This window comes from Lutjanus erythropterus, chromosome 3 (assembly GCF_056507025.1).
Source record: "Lutjanus erythropterus isolate fLutEry1 chromosome 3, fLutEry1.hap2, whole genome shotgun sequence".
Lineage (NCBI taxonomy): Eukaryota > Metazoa > Chordata > Actinopteri > Lutjaniformes > Lutjanidae > Lutjanus > Lutjanus erythropterus.
In genome coordinates, this window is record NC_139319.1 from 10,444,995 (window position 1) to 10,456,907 (window position 11,913).

At 36.5% G+C, this 11,913-nt stretch overlaps 1 protein-coding gene across 1 annotated transcript; it reads right to left on the reverse strand.

Moving 5' to 3' along the window:
* Positions 1 to 1,750: 1,750 nt before the first annotated feature.
* Positions 1,751 to 10,152, reverse strand: LOC146329690 (cytochrome P450 3A40). The gene is made up of 13 exons (XM_084714961.1): positions 10,001 to 10,152; positions 9,790 to 9,883; positions 8,191 to 8,243; positions 7,936 to 8,035; positions 7,725 to 7,838; positions 6,315 to 6,403; positions 6,067 to 6,215; positions 5,776 to 5,903; positions 5,520 to 5,595; positions 5,242 to 5,402; positions 3,953 to 4,179; positions 2,665 to 2,827; positions 1,751 to 2,318 (listed from the first exon to the last, which is right to left on the reverse strand). The coding sequence occupies exons 1-13, from the start codon at positions 10,069 to 10,071 to the stop codon at positions 2,229 to 2,231; spliced, it is 1,515 nt and encodes a 504-aa protein (XP_084571087.1). The 5' UTR covers positions 10,072 to 10,152; the 3' UTR covers positions 1,751 to 2,228.
* Positions 10,153 to 11,913: the final 1,761 nt, after the last annotated feature.

The following is an 11,913-nucleotide window of genomic DNA, read 5'->3' on the forward strand; positions in this document are numbered from 1 at the left end:
TTTATATAAATCACACAAGTTACAGCCACTAAAACTATTAATAGGGGTTAAAGTTTAGTACTTGTTCTTTAAGTTACAGTCTGGACATCTAGCAGAGATACAAGAAAATGGTGCATTTAATTGACACGTTTGATGTAATATCACAGATTTTAGCTGTTTCAATCTCAATCCCAGTCTCGGGAACATGTGGTGTCTGCAGTGTAGCTGGTTTGCCCACCTCACATTTTTTTCTTTCCTTTTTTTATCTCTACCCTCTGTTTATAAACATGGAAAGAACAAGGTGGTTGGAAAACTCGGATTATGGATGAGTCGGTGTTGGAGCAGGAGCAGGAACGCACGGGCGATAAATGATCAAACCAATGAAAACAGACCGTCCACAGGAGGGCGCTGTGGTGACATAAAACATTCAGGGAGATTGAACCGACACAAGCTCAGGCAGTAGCTGGTCACTTAATGCACTTAATTATTACTGAAATATCTGGTGAAAGATTAACTCAAAGCCCCTCTTCACTTTTTTCAGGGGTGTAATTGAACTAAGTACATTGAAATATTATACTCTACAAACTGAACAAATTTGAGGTACCTGTACTGCACCTGAGTCTTTCATTTTCATGTCACTTTATCCTTCTACGCCACTATACTACAGAGGGAAATGTTATTCCACTACAATAACTTTATTTATTTACTTCTAGAATTAGCATCAGAAATACTTCAGGTGCAGGATCTCAAGGAGGACTTTTTAAGATATTTATAGATATTTACATTCAATTAATAGAAATATATTCTTAGACATCTTAGACATTTTTTTCCTATATATATTGTTAAATCTATAGGTTAGATCTTTCTTTTAACATCTGTATGCTGATAACTATGATATATACAACAAATAAACAATAAACATAAAACAATAATTCTGAAATAAGTGCAAGAATATTATGAATAAGAGTATTGTTGGGTTGAAATGTACAGTATAAATAAACCAGTGTATTGCACTGCTGAATTATTATTGCACACAGTTACTGTACTGTGAGGTCAGTATTGCACAGATTATTGATTAATCAATAATAATAACAATAATAATAATAGAAGTCAATTGACAGAAAACTATTTGCCAAATATTTTGACAATCATTAAGCAAATTTTCATGCAAAAGCATTTCCTTGTTAAATCATCATAAATTTAATAACTTGCTGCTTTTTTGTTTTTATAATCTGGATAATTTTAATTTGTTTTTAATCATTTGGACAGTTGGTTGGACAAAATAAATATTGTGAAGGTGCCATTTTGTGCTATGGAACCAAATAATCCATCAATTTTGGGAGAAAATAATCAGTAGATTAATTCATCATGAAAAAAACAACAATAGTTGCAGCCCTTTAATATTAATGCATGAGTGATAATAATTGTACATGATAGTATAACTTAGTGTATTTAACACTTTAACTTCAAAGAGTCTAAAATAGTATACAAAATATGACATCAAAAATAAAATGATCTAAATAAAACTCTTTAAAACTGAAAATGTAAACATAGACTCTTGTCATCTGATTTGTTGCAGACATTAAAGAGAACTACATAGAAATAGTCGACCTTCTGGTGGATGGTTTCATTTTCTTATGACGGTCACATAGAGGCATCAGTAATAAACTGAGACTGTTTCATAACCGGTCAAAAACTCCTTTAAATGCAGGATTTTTACTTGTGACAGCATTTTACAGTGTGATATTAGTACTTTTACTTAAAGGATCAGAATACTTCTGACTGAGGGTATTTTTTTTTTTTTTTCAGACCCATATTTTACACAGGGTAGAAAGAAAGAAATGAACACCTGCGAAACATAATGTGGCAAAGCTTTTGTTATCAGAAAGGTTTTGATTAAAGTTTATGGTTAAACACTGAGACAATAGTGGGCGTTGCTGCTGTGTGGCAGAACAGTATATTGGTATTGTACAACCACATTTTAAACATTTGTAGCACCTACAAATTGCTTGTTGCTATAACAGTGATCATATCACATATAAGAATAACAGTATGCATAAGAAAAATGCAAACAATCCTTTATTGTTAACAAGCTTTACAAATCGCCCCTTTGTCACTCAGCTGAGGATGAATGTGGATAAAAGCTTTGACAGAAACAAAGAATATTATAGGTATTCATACAGGTGTACACACAACAACATACCACAGGCTTACAGCAGAGTTAAAATGATGATCCTGCATCTCGGTTTTTAGCTTGAGGTTTCAGACCGTGGCACCAGCTTCAGTTTGATTGGTCGTTTTGGCATCAGCAGGCCCTGGATGTCCATCTCAAAGGGCACCTGGCAGGAAATTACACGCAAAGTGAAAATTAGTGTGAACAAAGTCAACAATGCATCAAACTCAGCCTTGTTTTATCAAAGCGGGCAGTATGACATGTGAACAGCAGATAGCTTACCGAGTGTCCTATTTGTCATTTTAGCACAAATGATATCAATCAATCGTATTCTTGTTCAAAGTCTCAGGTGGTGGCTTTTGATCTTTGAACAGACAGATAATTATAACACTGACGACTGGCTACTTTTAGCATTATATAACCCTCCATTATATAATAACATTTGGACAGGATTCCTCAAACACCATAAAAAAAAGAACAAGCAGAGTAGATATGAACATCTGTGGACTCACCTCAGTCTCCTTGCACACAGAGAAGCTGTACTTCTGGAGGATCTCCACCACGGCTAATTTCATCATCACCAGAGCAAATCGCATCCCTATGCAGTTCCTTGGCCCTGCTCCGAAAGGCATGTACGTGTATGGATCAATACTCTCCTTGTTTTCCTTGCTGAACCTGAGGGTACACAAGCACACAATAACATATTAATGATCAAAGGTGGTAAGTAACTAAGTACAAATACTTCATTACTATACTTATGTAGCGTTTTCAGGTATTTGTACTTTACTTGAGTATTTATTTTTCAGACAGGTTTTTGATTTTACTCTGTACATTTTAACACAAATATCTGTGTTTTCTGCTTCTTACATTTTCAAAACAAGCTTGTTACTTTAGTTAATGCATTTGAGGGGAACTGATTTCAACCTAAATGGATGGGACAGTAACACGATAACAAAACATAACAAGACAAAAGCGACATAAAAGAAGTGAAAGCACAAAAAAACAAGCTAACAAGATGTAACAAGTAGAAAGCAACATAAGACCTAAGAAGACAAAATAGACGTAACAAGATGTAACAGGACAAAAATAACATTAAGGACAAGATGAAAATTATGTGAAAGACATCACAAGACATAACAACATAAAAGACAAAACAAGATGATGTAACAAGATGAAAAAGATGCAACAAAATGAAAACAACATAAAAGGTAACAGGACAAAAACAACACAAGAGACATAAAAGACAAAAATGATGTAAGACGCACGCAGACAAAAAACAGCGTTAAAGATGTAACAGTAACGTAACTATGTGACAAAAAAAAAATGACGTAACAAGATGTAACAGGACAAAAATAACGTAACAAGACAAAACAAGATGAAAACGACATAGGATGTAAGACGACAAAAATGACGTAACTGGACATACCAGGACAAAAACAATGAAAAAGACATAAGATGAAAACTATGCAACAAGACAAACTAGACATAAAAGTGTGGCAGGACAAAAACATTGTTAAAGACATATTAGGACAAAAATGATGTGAAAGACATAACAAGATAACGACGACGTCACAAGACAAAAATGACGTGACAAGATGAAACGGACAAGAGAGGGAGACTCGACTGAGATGTGTTTAGATAAATTTGCACAGAAACAGCTGTTAAAAATGTCCTTCAGAGGATTACTTTTCACTTTTGAGCATCTGTACTTCTACTTAGGTAAAGAATGTGTCCTTTTGCCACCTCGGAGGCAATAACCTGCAGAACTGGTTTCCCTAAACGTAGAGATGCTTTGCCTACCTCTCAGGTTTGAACTCCTCTGGCTCGGGCCAGATAGCCGGATCCCGGTGCAGGGGCCACGTGGGTACCATGACAATCATATCTTTTGGAATCACGATGCCATTAATCTCCACAGTCGCCTTGGTCATGCGCTCCAGACGCGAGGCGATGGGGTACAACCGGAGAGACTCGTTGATGACGCTGTCAAGATACTCCATCTGCATCAGAGCCTGGTATTCAACTGGAACCTGCGCAAAGACACAGACACACGAATACATGACTGCTATGATGTCACGCAGCAGAAGACCACCATCCTGTTATACTGGGCAAAGTTAGGAGCTACAATAACTGCTGAAGAAGGTACTGAGGTATCATAAGCTTCCTACAGGCACCTCTAATGCTAACTAACTCTTGTTTGTTTGATCCACACAAAAACCCATAACTCGGAGCACTCCCCTAATGGATGCGTCCACATGTTCCCTTCCTCAAAAGGTAAAAATAAACATCTACACAAAATGTGATGCACAGAATCCTGAACGCTGTGGCCCACTGGCCTCGAGGGTGAGGGGCAACCCCGACAGAGACCTCCTATCCGCTCCTCCATGTCCAATTAAAAGTTTAGCTTTTTCTGTTTAACTGTCCTTCAGTGTTTCAGTGTTTATTATTTTTTCAGAGGTTAACGCCACCTGTCAGACGTCAGCGGCTTGGTGATTTGTGGTTTGCACACAGGAGTTCAGTGTGCGGCCCTTATATGGATTAACTGGTGTGTTTCTGTATGCTAATTCCAAACTTCCTGGCACGCACATCCAAGTTAAGATCAAACACGATTTATCAACATACTCTGGTGGGTAAGAACAGATTCGGCTGTCAGCACGTCTGATATATGCTACGTAGGATTTTTTATTTTCCTCTTACTGTTTTGTTTAAGAACAAATGTAAGAGAAAAGTAGAAAAAAGTTCATGCCTCAGACCCATAGTTGGAAAACATCTGAGATATGCAAGTAGACAGCTCAACAAAAAAAAGGCATTTCTCTGCATGACTGTGCTCTGTCTAAATGTGGCACTTGAAGCAGTCCAGCATATTTGATGAAGGTGATGTACCTGCATGATTCTTGCAAATCCTGGGTTGTATCCACAAGGTTGAATGCACTTATTTTAAGTTGTTTTGGATAAAAACATCAGCTAATGCAATGCAATGTAATGTGACAATATATCAGATCTAGGGGGATGCCCTTCTATGCCCCCAGGTGACCACGAGTCAATAAAAGCAGGTCTAAATTAATTATTCTGAGACCCCGCTCTCAATGTACCTTCTTAGGGAAGGTGGAGTCGATCTCCTGCTGCAGCCGTTTCATGATATCAGGGTTTGTCGCCAGATTGTAAGCCAAGAAAGTGAGAGAGCTGCTGGTTGTTTCATAGCCAGCAAACAGGAAAATCATCGCTTGAGAAAGGATCTCATGATCACTCAGACCTGGGGAGACATCGAGGAGATATGATTTAGAATAGCTTTTTAGTTGGGCTTTTATGTGTGTATTTTATGCAATACAACATGTGTGTGTGTGTGTGTGTGTGTGTGTGTGTGTGTTACCTTTGTCCGGTTCTTCTCCACTGAGGTTGTTGTGTTTCTGGGAGTCAATCATCAGCTGAAGGAAATCCACTCGACTCTGAAAGTGGACATACATGAGAATAGCTTTGATTATGTTTCTGAATCTGCTCATACTAACACAGTACATGTACATACCAGAGACAGGAAGTAACCAAGTACAAATACTTTGTTGCTGTAGATTTTTCAGATATCTGTACTTTTATTATTAAGAGAGACATAAGACATAAGACAGCCGTACCTTTTGCTTGCTGGACTCTCGATTAGACTTGATCTTCTGCAGTGCAGCGTAAAAGAAGTCAGTGACAGACGAAGGGAAAAAGGAAAACTCCATCTTCCCTAATACTGGACCCATAAATGGGAAGAAAGCTGGAATTAAACAGAGAACAAAACATTTATCATGGACACAGAAAAGACTACAGTATAACTGTACTGATTCTGAACATTCACAGTCAGTTACTGAGTTTAACAGCCAGGTGAAGGACTCAATTATAGGTAGCTGCATTTTATAGAAGTAAAATGAATTATGTACCAATAATGAGGAAGAGGGGGTTGAAAAAGTCAAACTTGAGCATCTTCTTGATGTTAGTGACAAAGGGGTCTGAGGGGTTGTTGAGTGAGTCTATGTCTACACTGAAGGCTGTGCTGGTCACAACATCCATGCTGTAGGGTCCAAAGAACCTAAAGAGCACACAAACGCATCAGAGATGTCCTTTCATGCTTAAAAATAGTTGAAAACATGCATTTTTCTGATTATGTTTGAGTGTAAGCAGTTCTTACTCCTTCAGCTCCAAGGGCTCATCCTTGTCCACCTTCTTTTTCATGCTGCTGATCAGGTTAGCAGAGTGATGCTTCATGATGTCAAACATCTGAGGCACAGTCAGGGACAAATGGACAAAAAAAAACTTTTGATATGCTGCTCATTCTATTTAAAACTTAATTGCAATGTGTGTGTATATTTGCAATAACTTCGTTGAATTAAAAATACAATGCTGCTGGTACCTGACATTTCCTTAGAGTGTCTGGATTTTCACTTAAAACATTTTTTTTAATATAAATTACCCAAAAGGCAAAGAAATTAGACTATTTCAGCCTATTTCAGCCATATGGTCATATTGAGGACACAATTGCTTGTTTTTGCACAGTTGGAGATGCATCTTGGTTGCTTAGCAACTATCATTGTCTCTGCCAATAAAACTTAACAAATGGTCTCAATTTCCAATTTCCTGACATTAACATAAAAAAAAATAAATAAATAATAATTTAAATACAAATATAAAGTAGGGGAGACCAGGGATGGTTGTCACACTTTTCTTCACACACTTTTTTTTCTCACCACCTATAAACTCACTGAATTTTTGTGTTAAAGTCATTTTTCTAAATTGTGCATACAAGAAAATAATAAGTAGATAAAAAAACCACCATAAATCGCTCCAGTTTTACGTTTAGAAAAGTTTTTGTGTTCTCATTGTAACAATGTTTTTGTTATGTTAAATGACACAAATCATTTGTTTTATTGAACAGGAAACTGACTACATGTCATATGAACATAAAAACAAACATTTTTTTTTTCAAACATTTTGTAGTTCATTCAGTTATTTAAATAAATGCTAAGTGCACAATGTATGTGTTGTCAGTTGGTCTTGAACTATTTAGGCTATAAAAAAATCAAAACTTGTTGACTGAACATTAAAAATATGCAAATCTCACAGTCTATGAGTTTTTATGGATTCTACACAAACTACAAATTCAGTCTGGGAAAAAGAATACACTGTAAAAATCCTGCTTTGTTTACAACAATGGTTTGAGACCCCAAATATGGATTAATGATAAGTCTGGAGGGCCACAAAATGATAAAAGGGATAAAGAAAAAGAAAGAACATTTCTGTTACATATAATTATGCTCTGACATTTCTCTAATATTTGTTTTTTTCTTGTGAAATATTGAAGACATTCATCCCTTCAGGCATCTAAGAAACTTTCAAATTAACGGTTACATGAGGGAAAAGTCACTTTTTGGGAAACCATAATCTGTACAGCTAAGTACTTTATCACATCACAACCCCACATCAAACAACTATTCCTTAAAGGGGTCACAAACAGTTTGGATCAAGTCAAGTCACTGTAAAACCTTCTGTTCAACAAAAAGGGTAAAGGGCAGAGGACGCAGAGAGCAGGAGACGGCTGTACCTCTTTTAGTCTTCCTGAGGTGAAGGAGGGAGAGAGGACACTGCGGATTCTCTTCCACTGGTCGTCCTCAGCGATGGACACGGCATCGTACAGGGGCCCGTTCAGATGGAAATTCTGTAACAGAGTTAGGAAACATCAGCCAATGATGGGGAGCGATCAACGAAAATGTAACAACCATGACTGAATGTGCAAGAACGGTAAGAGTGCATACTCTGCGATTAGTGAAGATGGAGTAACACTCCTTAATCAAAACGGTTTTTATCATGGCAGGATCTGTGATGCACAGCACGGGCTGACGGCCATCAAAAATGCTAAATATGAAGAGAATATGATTAGCAAAAATAATGTATTCTCACACACATGTACCCTTGTAAAACATGCATACAATAATATAAACAGAGATATTTTGTGTTGACAAACAAGCAGCAGAAACACACAAACAGACCTGTACAACATGCAGACTTACCCCCATGTTTTCCCATATTTATTGAAGCAATCCATGTCGAAGTTAGTGAACCCCTGAGTACAAGAATAAGAATATGCAGATTATGAATTGAACGGAGTCCACTTTAACAAGCTGGAGATAAAGGGACAGACCCCCCCAAAATAAAACAAAAACACTGTCTTACCCAGGGTGCTATACATCTAAATAGCTTTAGTGTGAGTTGACGGATTTGGAGATGTCAGCCTTCTCTCAAATATAATGGGACTAAATGGCACTCAGGTTATGGTGCTCAAAGCACCAAGAAAATGTTTATTTCCAGCAATCATGATGTTCAGTTCATCAGTTCTTTCTAGTAAAAAGGAAGTAGTTCCAGAAAAAAAATAGTTCCTACATGAAACTGCTCACAACAGGGTCTGTGGATTATCTTGAGAAACTGGGTCATGATTTCTGGAAAGAAACATTATTGTTGAGTTTTTCAAACGTATTTTTTAGACATTTTGAACACCACAGACTGAGTGCCATTTACCTGTGCGTAATTTACATGACGTAATGTGATATGTATGCTGTCAACGCCCCATGGGAGATTTTTGAACTTTGCTATAACTAACTATAGAGGCATTTTGTTTTGTCAACAAGGAGAGCTGACAGCACAAACCAAGAGAAAAGACTAGTTTTACTCAGTATTACATTTACAACTTTTCACTTTTCATAACTCTTCAGACAGATGGATTCTACAAGAAAACTCACATACGCATAGATGAAACAGTGATGTAGCTAACACATTTTTATAGATAATGACTATTTAAAGAGGTCTCTGCACAGCTGGATTGGGCTTAAAGACCATGAGGAAAAACTCCTGCACACTGTCTTAACTCCTGACATATTTATCTATCTTTATCCTTTTTGTTTGGTTTTGTTTTGTTCATGGAGATGCATATTTTATTTAATTTCTTTACACAAAAAAGAAAAATGTTGATAAAAAAGTACTTCAATAGTACACATAAATAGTGAAGGTTACTTTAAAAATGTATTTTGATAGAGCTACTGATTACCTGTAAAAAACTTAATTAATAATAAAGTGATGTCACTTGATTACTTTCCGTTACTTTTGGATCACCTCAAGTCAAAGTGATTTTCATAATCTATGATTTAAAAAAGGCTGCAATTTGTAGAAAAAAAATATCATTATATCCTCAATTTGCATATTAAATTTGATCAAGTTTGAGAAAAAATAATACTTTTGAGCCACTGTGAGAAAGAAGGAGGGTTAGGAGATTTCCATGGGAGTATAAGCGACCTCTGGCTAATAAAGATGTGTAAGTGATCATTTCTTTTTGCACAAAAGCCTGACTTATCCAGGGTCCCAAAGATGCAAATCAATGGACAAGGCTGTTTATGTATATCCACAATGGTAAACATTATATAAAAATACACAGACCAAAATATGTAACTGCAGGCTGAATAAAAGCATGTGACTACAAATGTTTTTTGTTCACACTCTGTCAGGTGTTTCTTGGTTTATTTAATATTATATAATGATTACCTTGCTAAGCTTGAACATACTGATATAAATCTGGATAAATCTTTGGTGTTTTGCCTCTGAAAGTTATATTTACCAACCTTTCTATAAGCCAGCATGGTGCCGAAGAACGGGACAGGTTTAGGACCAGGGATGCCCATTTTCTTAAATATTCCATATGGCCAGTAAACATACCTGTGCAAATCAAAACAAAAAACAGAGCCAAAAAAAGAGACAAAAGAGATTGTTTTACAGGCAAACACACATACAACACAGTACAAACATCTGGGAAACATATTGTCAAACACTTACACACAGAACAGTGTGATGAGAGCAACCAGGAGGGTCCATGTCTCAGCTGAGAAGTAGAAGAGGTAGCCCATCTCTGCACGTTTTCTCTCCTCAAGCAAAGGTAGCGCAAGCTCAACTAAAGCCCCGAATCACGGTCAGAGGCTTTTATCTCCTGCTGCCCAGACCTGTTGCGTGAGTAGGGCAAGTGTGTGAGAGGTGAACCAATGGCAGCCAGGGAATGTCAGGTAAATCATTGACAGGAGGAGACCAAGCAGCAGCATTTATAATAACTGTGTTTTATTAGCATCATTTCTGACGCTGTATTTTGTGACCTAAATTATTATATTGCCTGTATGAAGAAAGTTCACTGTACGCTGTACAAATGAAAAAGCTTTGGAAAAGTTTCACCAAATATTAATTTTTTTAGCGTCTGAGTTGGGTTTAAAATTTAAAAATCTATTGCAGTAAGATGTCTTAAGATTTTTAGTTTCCTCAACTTTTTTTTCAGTGTAATATTTATATATGGAAAATATTTAATTATTTTTTTACACTACTAGTGTCTCCTATTTTACTGTAAAAATATAGTTGAGAAAACTGATAAAATCACTAGATTTTCGAGTTTTGAATCAAACTCAAACTTTTAAGTTTTGTGAAAAGTTATATCAACCATAGATCTTTTCTTGCGATAAATCACTGAGTCTTAAAAACCCAAATAAATTTGTATTTCAAAAATTGCTCACAGTGAAACTGATTTGTTAGTATTTGGTTGTTAGTATTTCCCTTGAAAATCTTTGAAATTTTTTTTTTTTTTTTTTTTTTGGGGGGGGGGGTCCTAAAATTGTGTGTTTGTCCAATTTGTTCTGCAATCTGTGCTCACTGAAAAACATGTCCAGACAAACACTTGGATGTGTGGGTGGCAGAAACTCCTGCCTTTTTCTCAGGGTGTTGCTACACAGGAAGAAGGAAGGGCCAAAGTTGTTGTGTTTTTTTTTTTTTCTTTTTGTTTGTCTCCATTTTTTCAAAATGTCCACACCAAGAAAGTGAAAAAAAATATAAGCATTATACTGACAATAAAATAAATAAGTAAAAAAAAGAAAGAAAGAAAGAAAGAAAACACGAGAATGTGTTAGAAAGTTCAGTTAAAGAGATCAAAGCTATTACAAACAATAGTTTTGATGATAGTGATGATAGTTTTTTTTGTTTTCTGATTACTCAATTACAGCTACATATTTTTTTTTTTCATTTTCTTCATCATAACAAAGGTTTTGTTTTGTAAATTTACTTTTTTTAAAAACATCTTTCCACCGTTCATGACCAAAATAAATGAGAGCAGATTTCAGGATGAAAATCACAGAGAGGACTACTTACATTTAAAGCCAAAGGTCTTATTACTCTTGAGAAGGGCCCACCTGTCCTGCACATGGATCAGAGCTGCCACAGGTCTCGACAATCACACTGCATTTTGGGTGAAAACAAACTCTGTTAAAGTGCCAGCGCCACATAGAGAAGACTGGTGTCATTCATATGCACGTTATATAATTATTTAACCATAGCTCCACAGTGGGCAGGCTGCTAAAACAGCAAAATAGTGTCTTAAAAAGTGGCAGATGTCAGAAATATACTCCCCGGAGGTTCAATAAGGGACTTGTATGTGTCAGACTATACCAACTCTGACCACTGGGTGGGGGTCGTTCTTCCTCTCAGATGGAGGCAGACACTTATTAACTGCTTTTTGTTATCTTGATCTGCAGATACATACCAGAAATGTTCACCTGACTGCCCACAGGGTTTGGGCTAATAGCTCGAAAGTAATGCGGTTTTCCTATTTTATGCGTTTAAATTGTCAAAGAGCGGTTGTTGTTGTTGTTTTCGCCCAACAAGTGCGGAAGCTTGACGCAGAGCGAAGTACCCGGATGAGCTGCTGTGATCTGCGT